The 19,810-nt window shown below is 40.2% G+C and overlaps 1 protein-coding gene across 1 annotated transcript in view; it reads right to left on the bottom strand.

The window, feature by feature from the left end:
• Pou6f2 (POU class 6 homeobox 2) overlaps window positions 1–19,810 on the bottom strand; it is a 496,744-nt gene that overhangs the window by 250,204 nt on the left and 226,730 nt on the right. Inside the window, exons 3-4 of the mRNA XM_059262396.1 lie at window positions 9,731–9,822; window positions 6,532–6,760 (exon numbers count right to left, since the gene is read on the bottom strand). Coding sequence (XP_059118379.1) covers window positions 6,532–6,760; window positions 9,731–9,822 — 321 coding nt within the window. The remainder of the gene's footprint in view (window positions 1–6,531; window positions 6,761–9,730; window positions 9,823–19,810) is intronic.

The raw sequence follows: 19,810 nt of genomic DNA, 5'->3' as shown, positions 1-19,810 counted from the left end.
CTTGAAAAAGAAGAAAGAAAAATCACTTAGCAGGGTTGTAGAAAGACAGTTGGGGGTAAAGGAATAAAGAAAGCATAAATGGGGACAGCAGCACTGAGAATGGGTGAAAGGACAGAGCTTTTCAGGCAAAGACACAGTCTGTTCAGAGACTTAGGAGATAAGTTTATTCAAAAAATGTCAAAGAACCCAGTATTTCCTCACCCCAAGGTTAGATAATTGAAAGAGAAGGGTGCAATGGTGAAGAAATATACTTTATTAGATTTGAGACTTATGTCTTGGAAAAACTGGCACATGGAGCTGTCTAGAAACAAAAGGATCAGGATATTGTCTCTTCTCAGAGAACTGTTTTAACCTGTGGAATCTTCAGGTTACCCTTCAGCCCCAAAGCCCCTGTGCGGCATACACAAATAGCTTCTAAATCCTCTTTAATGAAGAAGGTCTTTGTCAGATGTTGTCAAGATGGATGACAGGCAGGAAGGGACCCTAGTGTTTGAGCTGTGAACTGAGGAGAATAGTGGACAAGCATGTGTCCCTGGATAGCTTTTTGATGCTTGGTATAGTCAACTTGAGTGGATTCAGCATAACCTAGGAGAAATGCCTCTTGGCATTCCATTAGAACACTTAGAGAGATGATTAGCTATTGAGGGAGACCTGTGCTCCATTTGGATGGTTCCTTACAAGGGGGTTCAAGGTAAAAAGTAGCATTAATTGCTGCCTTTGTGGCCTCTTTCTGAAGGGTATAGCTTCTTGGACTGATAAGCTACCAAGATCTCTTCCTCTCCAGAGAGAAGGTTACAGTGGAGGGGACTTGGAGGGTATCTGCATACTAGGATGTTGGAATGGCTATGGAAAAACAGATGTGGTATACTATAATGATGGAAAACTGCTTTGAAATTAAACAAAAGGATATATGTGTGTGTGTGTGTGTGTGTGTGTGTGTGTGTGTGTGTGTGTGTGTATGTGTGTATTCTCATAGATGAATCTCAGAGACATTATTCTGAGTTTAAAAACAATATACGATAGGAATCTATTTACATGTAGTTCTAGAACAGACAACACCAATGCATACCAGAGCTGGAGCTGCCAGATTAAACAGAGAGGATTAACTGAAAAGGGGCACAAGAGGTTTTTGGTAGGCCCCCACGACCTGACAAAATGTTTTATTTATTGATTGTGGTGGATGTATGATGTGAGGTTGTGTACTATCATCAGAGCTCAATGAGCTGAGCATTTAAGGGTCATGTATTTTATTGCCTAGTGAAGATAAGCCACCACAAACAAAAAGGAAATACAATGTAACTCACACAAAGCATCCCTGAATACTTTATCATGTACAGACATTAATTTGGGGAATGTTATAGGTGGGTATAGGTTGTTCATCAAAGGTTCTTGGATGGGAGTTTGATCCCCATGTGGTTGGTGGTTTTGGAGTGGTGTAAATATTGATAGATCAGAAGGTAATGTTAAAAGGCAATCAGATAATGGGGGCATCATCCTAAGAAGGAATTCATGCTTCTCTTGCAGTGTAATTCTCACTAGAATGGGTTGTTAATGGGGTTATCCCACGTACTTGGCCTTTTCTACACACAGCTGATTCCTTTCCTAGTTCTCCATATTGTGGAGAACCAAAAGGCCTTTGCCCAAGACCAAACCTACAGAAGCATCCAATTTCAATCTTTGAATCTCCCAAACTGTGAACTAAGGAAACCTGTGCATCTAGGACCCGGCATTAGTGATTCTGTTAAGGCAACAGGAAGCAGACTAATGCAGAGAGTCAGAGAAAAGCATGGGAGGATTCCTGTCAGAGCCAAGGACAGGAAAACCATCTTTGACCTGATTTCTTTTTGAACTTGCCTTGAACCTAATTGCTTTTCCATGTTCAGGTTAAGCTTCGCTCTCTAATGTATTTTTGGTCATTAATTTAAATGTTTTGCCCGTCTTAACTGGAATGTTCACACTTCGACATAAATCTCCTCCACGGCACATTTATATTCTCCATTTGTGTTGCCCACAGTGATTAGTGGGTCACTCTGGTCTGTGCTGTGAGAACAGGTCACTAACCCAACTCATCTGTCCTGAAGTAGTCCCCCTTTGCTGCAGTAGTCACTGACATCCACACTGTCTAAGCTTATGTTCTCATTTTCTGTCTGAGCTTAGGCAAAAGAAAATACTCAACACATTTGTCTGAGTTCCTAGAAGGAGATTTCATTTTGCCATTACAACTAATTGATACTTTCCTGAGCAACTCTGCACTATTTTTAGCACAGGATCTGTTTCACAAAGGAGTCGGTAAGATGATGACTTTTAAAAAAGTTTTAAAATAATGTGGTGCAGAACACACTTAGCAATTTTTCTTTCTTAGAGGTTTATTGTCATTGCTGGTCTCATTTTACAGTTGTGGGGTTGATCGTAGCCACATGGAATATAAGTCCTATGACTGTGGCACAAAAGGTCTAGCATGTTCCCTCAGCATGCTTGCTCGGGTTCCATACAGTCTAATACACATTGAATAATAATGAACACCTCAACATGGGGCCTGTTAATCTCTCATGTTTCAGAATATTTGTTTGACTATGCAAAGATATGTTGCATTTGTTTATGCTGCAAAATATTTGTTTGACTATGCAAAGATGTGTTGCATTTGTTTAATTATGTAAAGATGTGTTGCTGTTTTACCTTGCCTGCCTGTGGCACCTGATTGGTCTAATAAAAATTTAAACAGTCAATAGCAAGGGAGGAGGTATAGGTGGAACTTCCAGGCAGGGAGTGTAAGTAGGAGGAGGAATTTAGGCTTGAGGAAGAAAGAAAAGGAGACTACAAGGAAATGCTAGGGGCCAGATAGTCAGATAGACACGGACGAAGAAGGGAAGTAGGACATACAGGATGAAATAAAGGTAAAAAGCCCCAAGGCAAAACATAAGTAGAAAGAAACAGGTTAAATTAAGTTAAAAGAGCTAGTGGGACAAGCCTAAGCTAAGGCCAAGAATTCATAATCAATAATAAGTTTCCCTGTCATGATTTGTGGGCTGGTGGTCTGAGAAAGCCAGCTACAGATGAATGGACTTATTAGTCATTTTAAAAGACTGAAAACCAGCCAGGCAGTGGTTGGGCACGCCTTTAATCTCAGTACTCAGGAGGCAGAGGCAGGAGGATCTCTGTGAGTTCAAGGCCAGCCTGGTATACAGAGCTAGTTCTGGAATAGTCAAGGCTACATAAAGAAAGCCTGTCTCAAAACAAATAAACAAAATAAACAGTATCCTCATCCCAAAGTGAAAACCTTGGAGTGAAGTTACCACGTTTATTGTGTGAGGAGTGGGTTCTGCAAGGAGAACAGCCTACTGTCCTTTATTCTAACTTTTGACTAAACAAATGTGTATACAGATTCATTCTAATGTGTTCATTGGCAAACCCACCACTTTTGAGAAAAGTTATGTGTTGAGGACATCTAGAACTGTCATCTCCATCTCAAAGTAGACCAAACCCTTAAAGATGATTTTTCCCCCTGTCAGCCATCTGTTCACCCTTCCACATGACACTACCTTCTCCAATTCAATATAACTCAGGAAGCTTCACCACCCATAAATATTGCCTAGGGATGATCACAGACTGCAGAGCAGTGGTTCTCAACCTTCCTAATGCTGTGATCCTTTAATACAACTCCTCATGCTGTGGTGACCCCCAACCATAAAATTATTTTTGTTGCTACTTCATAACTGCAATTTTGCTACTGTTATGAATTGTATTTCAATATTTTTGGAGATAGAGGTTTGCTAAAGGGGTCGTGACCCACAGGTTGAGAACCACTGCTATAGGTCACCTAAAGGTGTTAAGATCAGCCTTGGACTGAGTGCTGGTGGACTGATTTCCAGGTGATATCTGACATTGCTCTTCAAGTCGTGTACATTGATCTTGGTCACCTTAGAGATAAACTTTCTGCTTATCATTCTTATTATCCTTGGACTTCTTCACTGGGCAACAAAATCTTTCTAGTTTTCCTGGAAATTTCCTGATTTTAACCCTGAAGATACTATATCCTTGGAAATATCCCAGTTGCCAGTAAACCAGGAGACTTATGTCTTTGGTTAGTGAGGTCTAGGTGTTGAGACATCATGTGAAAGTGTGGTATTGTATTCCCCCAAATATTGTGCATGCTAATAAACTTATCTGGGGTCAGAGACAGAGCAGCCACAATATTAAACATAAAGGATAGGCAGTGGTGGCAAACGCCTTTAATCCTAGCATTCCAGAGGCAGAAATCCATATGTTCAAGGATACAGACAGGCATGGTGACTCATCACGCCTTTAATCCCAGGGAGTGGTGGTAGAAAGCAGAAAGGTGTATAAGGCGTGAGGACCAGAAACTAGAAGCATCTGGCTGGTTAAGCATTTGGCTGGTTAAGCATTCAGGCTTTCAAGCAGCAGGTCAGCTGAGAGCCATTGAGATGAGGACACAGAAGCTTCCAGTCTGAGGAAACAAGACCAGCTGAGAAGTTGGCCAGGTGAGGTTAGCTGTGACTTGTTCTGTCTCTCTGATCTTCCAGTGTTCAACCTAATACCTGGCTCAGGTTTGATTTTATTAATAAGAACTTTTAAGATTCCTGCTACATGAGAGGATATGGAAGGATCAGAAAAGCCTAAGGAAACCAAAAGATGAACTTCCATATATGGTGTTGATTTGGACCTTAAAGGAGAAGATGGTAGAGGAGGGGCTTGATGTTAAGACCAATGAGGAAAACTTCCCCCTAGTCAGCTGACTTACTGATGGGCGTTTCACATTAGTGAGCTCATCACCTCCCTTCTAGAAACACTGGAATTTTAAAGATGACTTCAAAGGGAGAAATATTTGTTCACAATTCTGTGGCTGACATGAGCTTGGTTGAGAACACAAATACACTTCTGAAGTCAATGCTGATGGGAACATTTGCCAAGGGGACCAAAGGATAAAAAGAGCAAATGCTTCTGCTGCCCTCACGCAGGGCACAAACACAGGTTTGACATGAAAGCGCTAGAGCCCACAAGTCAAGGTCTAAATGGTAAGCTCATACTTAAACTTGACATCAAAACAAAATGGAGAAGGCTGTGCTGCACACTAGGCCAGCACTGATCTTGAAACCCTAGAAAAACAGGCACTAAAATCCCAACAACACTGAGCTACAATGAAAGTATAAAAAGACTTCCTTTTTTTCACTTGGACTTTGGTGTCCATCTTAACCAAGCAGAATTAATTCACAGCCTAGGAGCTCTGCAAGCTGATGTTTATTTATAATATTCAATATTCCCATAAGCACACATGTTCCAAATGGAAGGTTGCATTTTGATAATGCCTGTTTCTTCATTAAGATTTCATCATCCACCTACATTAAGAAGCCTGGCCCTACACTTTGTTGCTTCTGCTTTCACCTTGTGGATTCCTGCTTTATTTGCTTAATCTCAAGTTCCTGGCTTCCCAGGCACTCAAATTTGAAACAAGCAAAGTTCATGCATTAGTGTATCCTGAGCATGCATGATTTATGAATAGCAAGGTTCTTGGCACAATTTAATGGTATAAGAGAGACTTTTGTTTTAAACATTAAACTGAAAGTTAAGAAGTAGCAACAATGGGTGGAATATCAGAACACAGGACTGCAAACAGGTCCAAGATTCACCAGTTCTTAGTTGTTCTTCAATGTGTGAATGGATGTTCTCACCAATTTAATGAACTATATAAACATCTAACATCTAGCCAATTTAAAAAGTACTTTAAATTGTTATTCTGAGAACTTACCTAGACAAACCTTCATTCTGCAAACAAAAAAAACTTATATTTACATAAATTAAGATGTCAACTGCTTTAAGTATCCCAAAGTAAATAGTTGGATTTTTTGTACCAGACATTATATTATATTCAGAATGTTTTTCACCATAGTTATTATTTCTCTAATGAATAATTTGGAAATCTACCAGTGTTGGTGTTATCAAAATTTCTAAGAAAAGTTGAAAATTTCAAACTCCAGAGAAAAACTTCTCCCTTCTACCAAGTCCTCCTTCTACCAAAAAAGCCCAAATAATATAATCTGTGATTAACACTTATATCTAAAGCCTATTTAGTAGCAAAATAATCATTAATCATTTCAAATGACACTTTGTATTTGTGGTGTCCCAACCACTTAACACAGATATAAGGAACATCCAAACTTTCCTTGCATGTGGTCAAACTGAATGCCTTGTCAGATTATGACTGTGTCTTCAAATAACAATGCAATAATTTCACCTTTAAATGATGGTGTACCCTGCAATAGTTGCTCATGAGTACTTCCAGAGGACCTGAAAAGTTTTGCTGTTCATGAGAGGAAATGAGGGTTGATAAAACCATGGCTTAAACAAGCTCAGGATTCATAAACAACTGGAAATGTTGCTTTCTGTAGAGGCCCTTTATGCCATTTATGATAGAAGACCCCCTAAGTTACCGTCCCCATTCAGGGAGCTTTTTGTCCATTTTAGAGAAGTCAGTCAGTGAGTGGAGCACGGCATAGCACCTGGGCATGATGTTACCTTGTAGATTTTGCAACGGCAGAGTCATGATGCCTCCAGCTGCAGCTGCTGCTACCAGCCCTTGGATGTTTGTGAGATTCGCTGTGGGCAGTGTGAGAACCAGGCCTTGCTGACCGCCTAGCTGCCCCGCCATGTTGAAGGGGATGAGGATGGGCTGATTGAGGGCTGGGGGGCCTCCCGGCATCACCCCGGCCACAGCAGAGGCTAACTGCTGTGCAGTCAGAAGAGGCTGCAAAACAAGAGAAATCTGGCTCACTTTCCAGTAGAGTAAGACATGGCCTTTCAAAGTACAGTCCCTCCATTCTACCCAGTCAGAAAGTTTCTGAAGTAGTAAAGAAGCATGCCCCATTCCAGAAAAAAAAAAAAAAAAGACTATAAGGAAGAAATTATATTTTGACATTATGTTTCACTTATTTCTTTGATAATTTTCAATTTTTTTAGAATCTCTGTGGAGCTTAAATACTTTTAAGAGAAACACCATACCTTTACATACTGCAAATTCAATTGAAGTTTCATTTGATCCCGATTCTCATATATTTAAAGTGCTCAGCTAATTTATTCTATGTTGTTAGAGAAAATTCATTGATGTTGGTAGGTTTTTTATTCTATTTTTGGTTCAAAAATAGTAATAACATACTGTTTTCAAGTATTACATCAACAAAAATTGTGTCAACAATTTTCTGGATGCTAGAAGGTCTTTAGTGATGCTGTTATGCGCATCTGTGGCTGGAGGGCCTGATTGCTGGCATAATTCTTTTGGAAAGCAATCTGGAAATACATACATATCAAGAATGGCAAGTATATTCATTCCCATTTGACTCAGAATATACTCCTAAGATATAGCTTCAAGATAGAACTCAAAGGGAAAAGAGATAAATGCACGAAATTATGCAATACACTTCAAATTACATAAACGTTTAAGCAGTTCGTGTTATAGCGCTAAACTTGGTGAGATGCTATGTACTTATTAAAATGGATCATTTTGGTGTCTATTTAGGAAAGCTAAAAAATGTTCCTGATATGAAAATAAACAAGATAGTTATTAAGTAAACAAGTGGTTACTATTGAAATGGTTTTATATATATGTGTGTGTGTGTGAAGATATAAAATGTAATAGAAAACAAAATACTTATACTTAAAGATAAAATACTAAAAAAATATTTTTCTGTCAGTTTTTCATACTCTTCCCCCAATTAAGATGTTATTATAAAAACCCATGTTTATGTCCACTCTTGATTGAACAGTCACGGTTTGTGTAAAAGGCAGCAATAGAGCACAAAACTTGTTTGAGTGCTGGGGTAGGGTCCTAACTGGAGTGATATACTAAGATTATGGTTCTGGCCAGGCTGCATGGCAGCACAAGCCACTTGACCTTAGAGTCCTTAAGCCAGGACTTTCTCTACACCCTTGTGGGAGCTATGGAATAAAACATAACCACACATTTTTTTCTTCTACAGGATTCAAAATGAAACTCTATCTAGGATTAACTTTCTTTTTTAGTGGAAAATAGAAAAGGCATTGAAATATGGACATGATATAAAGTCAGATTACCATTACCAGACCCTACATTCCAATTATCCTACCAATGAGACTCTGAGAGTTTCATAACTTCCTGGAAGTTCTATGTCTCATGCATGGGGAGGTCAAGTTTAAGACCAGGTAGACTGTTCCAGAGTCGATCCTGTTTACCCTTCTCCAATACAAGGAACAGATTCAGAGACAGGGGGCTGCTGCATTTGAAGAATGGGGGCAAGGGTGGGCACATTCTCTGGCTCTCCCTCTAGAGTAATCTCTAGATCCTTTGAAAGGAAGCCCTGGAGAGGTACTGGGCTCCCAATGTATTTGTTCACTTTACTGAATTCACATCAGTAACTTTGTTCTTCCCTTTAAAAAACACAAAGTTACTCTATAGAACAAATAATCAGACTTGGGGAATAATAACGCTATTGTAGCTTGGCCTTAAGGTTCCTGATAAGATATTATGGCCAATCAATACAATGCTGAGAGGGAAACATGTAGCTCTCATGAGGATTGTGCACAGGTTCGGAGGCTTGACATGCAGAATTTTAAGACTGGATTTCGGGCTTAAGGTAGGGTATGCCCTTCTCCTGGTTGTCACAGAGCCAAGCTTCTTCGTTGTCTTGAGTCTGTCATCCTAATTACATGACTTAGAGATATTAGATAGACCATATCAGGACTCATGCTCCTCCAGGCACATCTGTGCGCACACATATACAGAAGCATATAAACATGAGCACATGAGGTAAGAAGGATGACTTTATGAGGGTATGACACATAGAAGCCAGTGACTCATGTTCTAAGAACTCTATCTAGGTTTTGGTCTCCCAAATAGACACTGCCCAGTCTTCATGTCTATCAACCTGGAATTGTGTGGCCTCCGAGATGGGTGGTGGGGTCTGAGGCCATTGGACGATTTCATGGTGATTAGAAAAAGACTGTCTAAATTGATTCAAGCTTTATACTTGGGCAATCCCTCCTTGTACTTAAAGTGATTAATTTCCAGGAACAGCAATGGCAGCAGCGGAGAGAGAAAGGCCCAGATATTTCTCTCCCTAAAAGCAAGATGAACTCGGAAAGTTTCACAGTCAATGGCAGAGGTTAAAGAAAGCTCAGCCTTTTATAATTGTGTTCTACATCTCCATATAACCCATGCCAGGCTGCAAAAAACAAATATTGGACTTTAAAAAATAATGAATGTATTTCTTTATTAATGCAAGAGCTATGTGTGATGTACAGTATTGTCAAACCCAATAAGCTGAACTTGCATTAAAATTGCATTAACTTTTTTATATTAAATCACATCTTGTATTTCAAAAATGGCTATAGTAAGGTTGAAATAACTTAATTTTCTTCACACTCCAGTCATTAAAGTTTTACTTTAGAAAAAAAAAACTGCATGGTAACCACCAGCCTAGATGGAGTAGGTTTTAAAGGGGGCGGAAAACATTTCCACTTGATTAAAACCAACCTTTCCTTTAAGAAGAGACTTTTGCAAACACATATTTTCTTGAGAGTATTTAATAAATAATGTAGTCATATAGCTTCCCATACAAAAATTTATCACCATCTTTGCTCTGTTGGAGTTAATTGGATTTAACTCATTATTATTTATTTGGTTATTTATATGGTAAAACCATCTTAAATGCAGCCTAATGGAAAGCAGTTGAGAGATACTGACCTGTGGCCCAACAGGAAAAGGGGGGTGGGTCTGACTGGCCTGGTGCTGATCAGGAGTTCCTGGCTCTGACAGGACTGTGTTTCCTCTGGCCCCTGGAATTCAAAAGAGAAAAGCTCCCTTAGTATCAAGACCAGCATGTAAACAGCATATTTCTGTGATATCACAGGACACTGAGGAATGGATGCCAATGAAAGAGTGGTTTTTCAATAGCTCCAGTTATGGAAAAAATGATGCTATGGTACATTCAGGATGGCCAAAGTCATCAGGAGATAGAAAGGGAAGACAATAGGAAAAAGTCTATATGCCAAAAGACTTCCATTAGACATCAGTTTGGATAGCACACTCTAGTTTAGTGTGTGTATGTATGTGCACATGTGTTCATGCATGTGTATGAAACTGTGTATGTCATGCTCAGGTGAATAACAGATAAGCTGATTTTCCAGAGCCAAAGTACAATCTCAGACATGACCAGGTCTGTTCATATTGTTCCTGATAGGGATTTTTTCCCTTTGTTCTATACCCTTAAGCTATCTCTTCATGCTGGCTTTGGATGAACTCTTATGAATGCCCTTTTCTAAAACCGTAGTCCTTTTCAGTGCCCCCTTCCACAATGTCCTAAAAGGAATATGGGTCCCCTTAGGCAAGTTTTCTGGATGGAGAGCAAAAGAGAAGTGTCTCACTATCAATTCACAGAGACCCACTACCGTAGGCACTGAACTCAATGTATTCCCATGCTGAGATCCTGTTGCATTTCAAGCACCCTGGCAGCAAATCCCTAAAGTCTGTGGGCATTGTCTGCATGCTTATGTACTTCATTTCAGGACAAACCAGAGTGGTTAAGATAATGGTAGAAACAATAAATACTTGAATAAAAAAATAAACAAAACTGCCAGCCATTTCTGAAGTGTCCCTGTTGGGGGCTTTTGTTTTCTTGGAGTTTTCTAATGGGGTGGTTGAAATCCAGTTCTAAGCAAACCTTAACAAGATCCACTTTCCTGGTGTTTGTCCTATGAATAGCAAGTGGAAGACATTTCAAACTCTGTTTACTGGCATGCTGAGGCCAACCAATGAAAAAAGATATGATTCTGTCATGCTTATAAATTTTAAAGAAGGTATTATTGGCTCATTTAAAACAAATTCTTCTATATAGTCTCCAAAGGGACGGACTTATAAATAATGGAAATGTGGAAAAAATACTTCAGCACATTAAGCTACAAATAAAATTGACTGCTACATATTATTCAATTGACTTCTATCTCCACAGCGATGTGTCAATCATAACAGCATTTTATAATAGGATTAAGCAATAAACGTGCAAAGCCATTATACAGAAATCTGAAAATCTGATTAATTTGTAATATTTTTTTCATGCAGAAAGTCAGGAATGGACATTGCTTGGGGAATACTTACAAGCATTCTATTGAAATTTCTAAATTGATTTGGAGCAAACTAATAAAAACACAGACTTGCTGACATTTTATAAACTGAATTCTGTCAGGATATGTTTGGCATTTTAATCATCACTGTCATTTAATAACAAGGGTAAGATGACCCATAAGAAGATACCAACAATCCCCATATATGCAAAAGAGCTGTCCCTGAATTTTTTATATGTGGTTTATTTATGATGCTTGAAAAGCAGGGCATGTTAAGCTAGGCAGTGCCTGATGTAGGATAATCTCATAGTCTCCATTCAGCCCCCAAATAATGCTTTTGATCAAATATTAAGATTAGGCTAATTTGCAAGTGACTAAAAATTCACTGCTTAGAAAAATGTGGCTTCTTCCTTCAGCTTGTTAGGCCTGGATTTTTATACCAGAAAATATAAAAAGAAAGTTTTACAATGTACAGAAAAATAGAAAAGTCCCTTTTTAAACAAATAAATATACACTTTGATATTAAAATTTTCCATAACAAAACAGGCCCCTTTGTATCAGATTTTCTTCATGTGTTCAGAGTTTATTTTGGACTCTGTTCTTAACACATCCCACTGTAATGCTGAGGACTGGTTCCATCCAGGAACTGTGCCAACACTTGTGTATGTTTGTTCTCTACAATTCCATACAGATTTCATTTGCTTATATTTATTCTTTGGTGTTCTGAGGCCCTGACTGGTGCTCAGCAGCTTGTTCTGAGAATGACTATTCTCAAAAACCATGTTCAACGCAGTCTGGGGCAATTCCACACAATTTCATGTGTAAAATGAAGTCTTTCACAGGCTCTAGAGGAGATTATGTATGCTTTCCCACCTGGATCAAAAAGTAATGTTTCTTCTTAATGCGCATCTCCATTTTCCCCAAACACATGTATCACGCTTAACCTTGTAGGACCATAAACTAATCTGTTTGCTTGGAAGGCAGTTCCTGTACAGGGGCCTTCCTGGAGCCAGAGGGGAATCCTGCAGTCAGAATGAATAAAAGACATTGGCTAAAGGTTTTAGAGATTTGAAGCAACACTTAGTGTATGATTGCAAAGAATTTGAGGTTAGGCATTTCCATTGCAAAGACAAGAAAACGTAAACATTATCAGCTGACCAGGAGCCTAGAAAACACAGTACACCACTGGAGACCAAGGGTCCCAAGACAGTTCTCTGATGTTAGTTCTGTAATGAATGACCGGTGCTTTAAAACTTTTATGTCTTTGTTAGCAACTAGTAAACATAAAAAGTAATGTTGTGTGATGTTTTCCTAAAAAAGTGATGTGGTTTGATCATATTAACCCTAATTCACTTCCTTTTCTTCTATCCCACCCTCTTAGGCCTTCATTCTCTTTACTGGCAGTCTCCTTGACTGGGAGCTCTCAGGCCAGGACATTTCATTACACTTAGGGACTATTTAGTGAATACAAATAGAGGTTTGGCTTAAGATACATATTGATATTTATTTGATTACTTATTACTCTTTAGCATAAATCTTGGGAATGTCTTTAAATTATTAATGTATTGACGAATTCTATCTCAGTTCCAATTGACAGATTGCTACAGTGTGGATCTAGAATGTCCCTATAGCCTGTGTGTTAAAAGCCTTACTGCCAGCCTGTAATAAGATGAAGAAGTGGTAGAACCTTAGGTAGAATGGACTAGCAGAAGGAAACTGAACCATTGTGGGCATGCTCTTGAAAAGGATCCTGGGATGCTGGTCCCTTCCTCATGCTCTCTTTGTTTTCTGTCCACCATAATTTTGGTATCCATGGGGGTCCTGTCCATCATATGCTGCCTTGCTGAGACCTCCAAACAAAGGGGCAAACAGGCCATTGACTGAAACTTCTGAAAAATAATAAGCCAAAATGAATCATCCCCATCAGGAACTTTGCCATAGTAACAGAAAGCTGACTTAAGCTTATAGAGGAAGCAGCTTGGTATAAAGATTAAAGGTAAGGTTTCTTACATTTGAAACTTGGTCAGGGTTATATTTAGATCTGCCACCTCACAAGGAATGTGGACTTGGAATTGTTTTCCAATTACTTACTCACCAGCTTTCTCTTAGGAAAGTCAGGGAAGATGACAGGGCTTCCTTCACAGGTTGGCTGCTGTGAAGTTTCATATGAGATAATATGTAAATTCACTGAAACACTGCATGCTTGCTATATAAATGCTACATCTGTTGGCTATTATACTTTAACAAAGTTTGCATTTAGAGTAGTATTTCATATCATTTAATTTGTTTATAATATTTTCCCATTGAAGCCAACTAATACATATTATAATCTCCATGTGTGCATATGTTGGAAATATCTTATACACAAGCTAAGGATATGCACTGACTTTAACTATGTACTGTGCACGATAAGATCAATGTCTGGAATGGAGCTTAGTAGTTGGGTCTCTCAGAGCTTACAAAATGTGATGTTCATAGTCTTCTCTCAGTATGCAGAGAGTTGTTTCTCAGACCCTGTGAATACTAAAATCTGAGGGTATTAGTCTCTTACCTAAATCTGCATAACATTTACATATAACCTATAGATACTCTCTCATTCACTTAAATCACCTCTAAATTACTCATAATGCCAAATGCAATGAGCATGCTATGTAATTGTTATACTGTATTGTTTAAGCAGTTATGACAAGAAAAACGTCTATACATGTTTAAATGAAATTCTTTCCCAAATAATTCAATCTATGATCTACAATTTTAAATCTATAAATGAGATGCTGATGATACGGGGTCTCACTATAGGCTGCTAGTTTGTGGTAACACACTCAGAAAACATGGAGCCAAGAATCTAACAAGTAGCTTTTAAATTCTCTCACAGACCACAGCTTACACTAGTGCCCCCCCCCCCCACACACACACACTTAAGTCTTATTGGAGCCTCTTGAAGCATTTCACAGCCCACAGTAACCTAGGGACAGAGAATGGAGGACAGTATCTGTAGGGGCATTTCTCAACTCCACGAGGGTTAAAGACATCAGGGAGTGAATAATGGTGGCTTCACTGCTATGTGTGAGAGTTTAAGTTTCCTTTCCTCTGGGGACAACACACCCAGCTTGCACCACTGCATGCCACTTGTGTGACTGTACACCATTAGCATCATCACCACACACCACTGGCATCATCACCCAACACTGGTTTTGTGTGTAGCCTTTGGGTCGTGATCAGCATGACTCCTCTTGCGTTCCCAGTTTCCTCGCCCTGGACGTTCTCTTATCATGACCAGATGGAGATTGCCAGCTCGGAAAGGGGGAGAATCAGCCTCAGACACACGTTCTGTAGTTGTAGTCTACTCACAGATAATTCATGGAGTGGAAACCAAGTGGGAAAGGGTCACAGTGTGCACTGTAAAATCAAGGATCTTTGTTAGAAGGCCTCCTTCTTTCAATTCCACCTTTCCTGCAAGATCTCCAATCTGTGACTCACTGTGCTGTCTGTCTGTCCCAGTTTGGAAGGAAAAGGAGGAGGAGAAAACAGAGAGAGAAAGAGAGACAGAGACAGAGACAGAGCACGTGTGTGTGTGTGTGTGTGTGTGTGTGTGTGTGTGTGTGTGTGTTAGGGAGACTGGCCCAACCCTGCTTCCTTCAATGCTCCCTGAGGACTGAGCCTCCCACACTTTGCCCTCTAGGTTCAGCCAAGCTCACACACAGTCTCAGGTGCCACTGATGATTCTAACTGGATTCCTCACAGTGAGGTTGGTTTTTAAATTCCTTTTTACTTTTTTCATTGTGACAGCTTTTGGTTAACACAGACAGCCAGGCTTAGCATCTCTTAGTTACTGCAATAAAGTAGAATCATGCAGCAGAATAGATTTGAATTTGCCTCCCTTTGTGGAGTAGACTCTTCCTCACAAGTCCCTTTAAGATTCAAATATAGCGGCTTTGATCCTATGATGGGGAACTCCGTTCTGGAGCCTTTCCATACTGTTTTTGTAAAGAGGACACTGTGGTGGCTGCAGGCTGAGAAGGAAAGGACTTAAATCAGACTGCTCACCTCAGTGTGCTCCCCCTATGTCTGCCTTCACCCAACAGACAGCACAGGAAGTTCCCTTGTTAAGGACCAATGCATTTTTAATGAATCAGGCTCTTCAGAAGTCTGAATGGGGGATTCTCTCCTCCATGCATTAGCACAAACATAATCACATGAAGGTCACGGGGCCTTGCCAGCTCCTTCTGGTATTTCATGCCGATCTCACCAACTGTCTGCAGTTCTCACCGGTGGCTGAGGGATGCACAGGTTCCTGGCTGTTGAGTGCATTACTATTTCATGTTGAGCAGGTGAACCCAAGCTAAGCAGGGCAGAAGGCCCGTCTAAATTAAACTCCCCTTTCTTTCAATTTCTTCACTATTACTCAGTGCCGGAAAGGGAGTGGAAGTGTTGGAAATGTCTATAAAAACCCTTTGCAGAGCCACTGCCGCTGCTAGCCACTTTTTACTATCTGATGGGATCTCTTTACGACACTGGACACACACATGCTTATGGACAGAACTCTGCACACTGTTGGTGGAATTTGGGACTCTATAAAGACACCTTAAATCCCACATTTGTTAATCCACATGGATTTGTGTGCTATTGCAGGAAGCTCAGAGAAGAGGGAATATCTGATGATGTTAATGTGAAAATGTATTTCTTTTTACTGGCAGTGACTCACGTGACCTTTGGAAAGAGAATATCAGCTTTCCTTGAGTAAAGGGTCTAGGTTCACAGTGGTGCTAAATTACGAGCTTTTAAGGTTGCATATATACATGAAGGTCAAAGGGAGATTTGGGGTATTGAGGCAAAGCACAAGATACACAGATCCCTTCCTTGGACTTGATTACCTGCTAATGACTTTGTTCAGTGGCTCATTCAGTTTTACATGTGGATCAGTTATGTCCTCTATAGAGATTTTAAAGATTTTTTTCCTCAGAATTTATCAAATCTCCCCTAAGTCTCCAACCTTTTTTTTTTTAAATCATTTGTTTTCACATCTATCTAATAAAAGCAGAGACCAACTCCTTTGATATCCAGATCAACGTCTATAAATACTTGGTGAAGAGAAGTGAAAAGAAAGCCATCAAACATGAACAAAATCCCATGGCATGCTATTAGTTGATAAAGAGCTTTGGAGTAGGCAAGGTCCCTGGGTACTCTTGTCTCCTGGCGAGTATCAGACCTCCCAGGTGAAGACTGTCTTCTCCTGATATCCTGCAGGTCAGTTCTGGCCTTAGTTGTGGCTGCATGATCTACATATGTGAATAACTATATACATGTTGTTATTAGAAACTCTGGAGTGAGTTGATATTCTTAAAAGGATGGAACAATTTAATCTCAGGTTTTAAGCCACTTGGAAATGGTGTAATTTTAAATCCAGAAAGCCGTGCTCACATAACACATATGAGGAAATGGCAAGGTCACTCATCGTTCAGAGCCACCCTCAACACACTGGCACTGCATGTAGTGTTTCTTCTTGATGGTGGCACTCTGGTGCTGCATGGATGAGGCAGATTCTGTGCATCCAGCAGCTTTATGTTCATCTGTGGAGATTTGTAACATGATTCATCTATGCCCAGCTCTATGAAAGTGTCAGCTACACAAGCTGGGGTGCTCAGTGCAAACAAAAATGCAGGTCCCTGACCTGGAGCTGAGTAGTCAATTGCCTTTTCTCCGAGCCACAACCTCAACCTTCCACAGAGGGACGTACTCAGAGCCTACAGTCTCCTTACGGTACACAAAGGCCATTTGGACCAGTGGTGGCTGGGAACACTCCAATGAGGAATGCTCAACTTGGCCACTTGAGCCCATGTCCCTTAAGAAGAGCAGAAGGAAGGATTAAAAAGCCACTATGGATGGGTGGTGGCACATGCCTTTCATCCTATCACTCGGGAGGCAGAGCCAGGCGGATCTCTGTGAGTTCAAGGCCAGCCTGGTCTACAGAGCGAGATCCAGGACAGGCACCAAAACTACACAGAGAAACCCTGTTTCAAAAAAAAAAGTCTCTGTGGAAGGGAGCAGGGAGAGGTCTGGGGACCACAGGCTTCCTGATCTCTCCACACCCACTCTTCTGGGTTTACCAATAAAACACAAATCAAAAGGTAAATTATTATGACTTTGAAGCTAAAGCCTAACAAGATTTGACCCAAACTGCAAGGCTGTATGGGTCAGCTGCCCTCAACACCTCCACTCACTCAGTTTCTAAAATGTTTGGAGTTATTTATTTTTAATCAGAAGTCTTCCTAATAAAGCACCTTCAGTTTTTAATCACACTCAAGCTTATACCTGCTTCAGAGGTACTTCTTTTTATCTATGTTTAAATTTGAAGCATATTTTTATCTCCATAAAGAATCAAAACTATACAAATTGTTAACCTGTCTCTTACAGGCTTTTACCACAGGTTACCTTTGGTAGGAAATTAAGCTAAAGATAAATCATTGATTTGTTTTCTATTGGCTAACACTATCAATGTTAATAATGAATTGACTGGATGTAAATCTTTCCAAAGATAATATATGGCAAATGTCACATGGCCTTGTCACATCTACCTTTCTCTCTATAAGTAAGAGATGAGACAGCTTTCTTTCTTTTCTTTTTTGGCTTCAGCCCCATCCCCCCAAGTGCTGGATTGCAAGGTGCTTTACCAGGCTTGACTTTTCCATAGACTCGCCTTGCTAAACTGTTAGGCTTTGGTTAGCACAGATCATCCAATAATCACCACGCTTGATAGCAAGGGACACGACTAAATCCTTCAAGGCAATGTGGTTAGTTCAGTTTTAAATTTTTTTTTTCAAATTTCCCTCTTATAGAACAATGGACAAAAAGCAATAGGGGACACTTTAATTGTGCTTAGAAAATAGAGCATTAAATAACTCCTGAAACAGAGGGGTGGTGGACAGAGAGAAGGGGAGCAGGGGAAAGGGGTACTCTCTCTTACCTCACATGTACACTATAGTACTGTGGTGTTCAAGTGGGAGGGGCAGAGACTGTGGTTTTCAATGTGCTATCCTCCTGCCTCTGTCAGTAACATTCTGCTTGGTCCTGACATCTTCAGGGTTCTCTTTATAGCCTTTTTGTTTTACAGGGCTACCCCAATAAAGTTCCCACTATAAGATTTTCATCCATGTTCAGTTTGTTGAGTTTTAACCTAGTCTCACCTGGATACTTGGGAACTGAAGCCTGGAAAGGACGTGAGGTCAAACAGTGCTAGTTCTATGATGATGACAAGACTAAGTTCCTGGCCCAGCCTGATGTTTCTTTGGATACTATGATGTGCCAGTCATTTCTTTCTTCCTGAAGACCTCCAGACACAGCCTAAGGTCTGATAACTGCATAGCCCTTCCGTGGCAAGAAAGCACTGATCTGACATGAAGAATATGATTTAAGCACGAGCTATATAACAGAATGCATCATTATTCCAATTGAGAATGTTGGCCCGTGGGTGCAGTCACTTCTGATAATAGACATAGTATAAGATCTCAGAGACCACCAACAAAGAACTTGTGGTTCTTACTCCAGTGTCTGCATTTGTGACTTCCATGGGCAGTAGCCCAGCAGTCACAGACTAGTTAGTCACTTTCCTAGATTTGGGGATTTCACAGGATAGTCAAATTAAAGGAGAATATTAATAATTGGGTAACACTCTGTGCCCTGTTCTTTCCTCATATTTGGCTGCATACCTAAGGAATAAGCATCCAGTCATCTTTAATCTAAAGGAAAGCTTTATTCTCGGGCTTTGTGGTCAAGGCCTGACCCCACAGCCAGCAGTATTTGGTGCTAGCTGAGACTCGTGAGAGAGATTCACTTCTGTTTCCCAAATCCCAGGCTTCAGACCGCTCCCCCCCCCCCTCATTCGTCAGATTCACATTTGGCAAAATCCTCCGACAATTTTCACACACAGCACAAAAAAGAGAAAGCACTGGTTTTGAGCACGTAACTCCGGCCTTGCCTCACTTCACCATTCTGATCTCTACCAAAGTCTCTCCCTCCTTTTTCTAGATTTGTTGTTTGTTTAAATTGAGGGGTATTTAAAGCATAAATGCACTTAAGATTCCTAACATTGGTCAGATATTTTTGACAGATTTTCAAATTTTATCCCACAGGAGTCAGCAGGGTGAGAGGCAGAGAAGAATGGTTAGGAGGAGGATTCCACAGGACTGTCCAAATCAGAAGCGATCTAGCTCTGAGCCCAGTGCAACCCACAGGAAGACACCCAGCCAAGAGTTCTCCAGCAGGAGGCGCTGCCCCGAGTTCTTAAAAAGAAGCAATCTACCCTTCACAATTCACAAGAGAACTGATGTAAAACCTAGCCCGGTATCATAGCTCTGGGATTTATGAGAAACGTCCTGACCACTTTCTCCTCTGTCTCTGTATCCATATCTTTATCTTGCCATTTGTGAGGGTTTTTGAAGAGTCTGGCTTATCCATTTCAGTTATTTTCTCTCAGAATGCCACATTCCCTACAAAAGTAGCCAGAGTGCCACTTAAAAGAAGAAGAAGAAGAAGAAGAAGAAGAAGAAGAAGAAGAAGAAGAAGAAGAAGAAGAAGAAGAAGAAGAAGAAGAAGAAGAAGAAGAAGAAATTAAAAACCTTTAAAGAGGAATAAAACTGCATTTCTGCTCAGATGCTCCTAAAGGGTAGCATTTGCAGCCAATCTTGCATGTGGCTCGGAACTGGTG

This window comes from Peromyscus eremicus, chromosome 5 (genome assembly GCF_949786415.1).
Source record: "Peromyscus eremicus chromosome 5, PerEre_H2_v1, whole genome shotgun sequence".
Classification (NCBI taxonomy): domain Eukaryota; kingdom Metazoa; phylum Chordata; class Mammalia; order Rodentia; family Cricetidae; genus Peromyscus; species Peromyscus eremicus.
The sequence above is the reverse complement of the archived record's forward strand: the minus strand, read 5'-3'. Positions and strand labels throughout refer to the sequence as shown.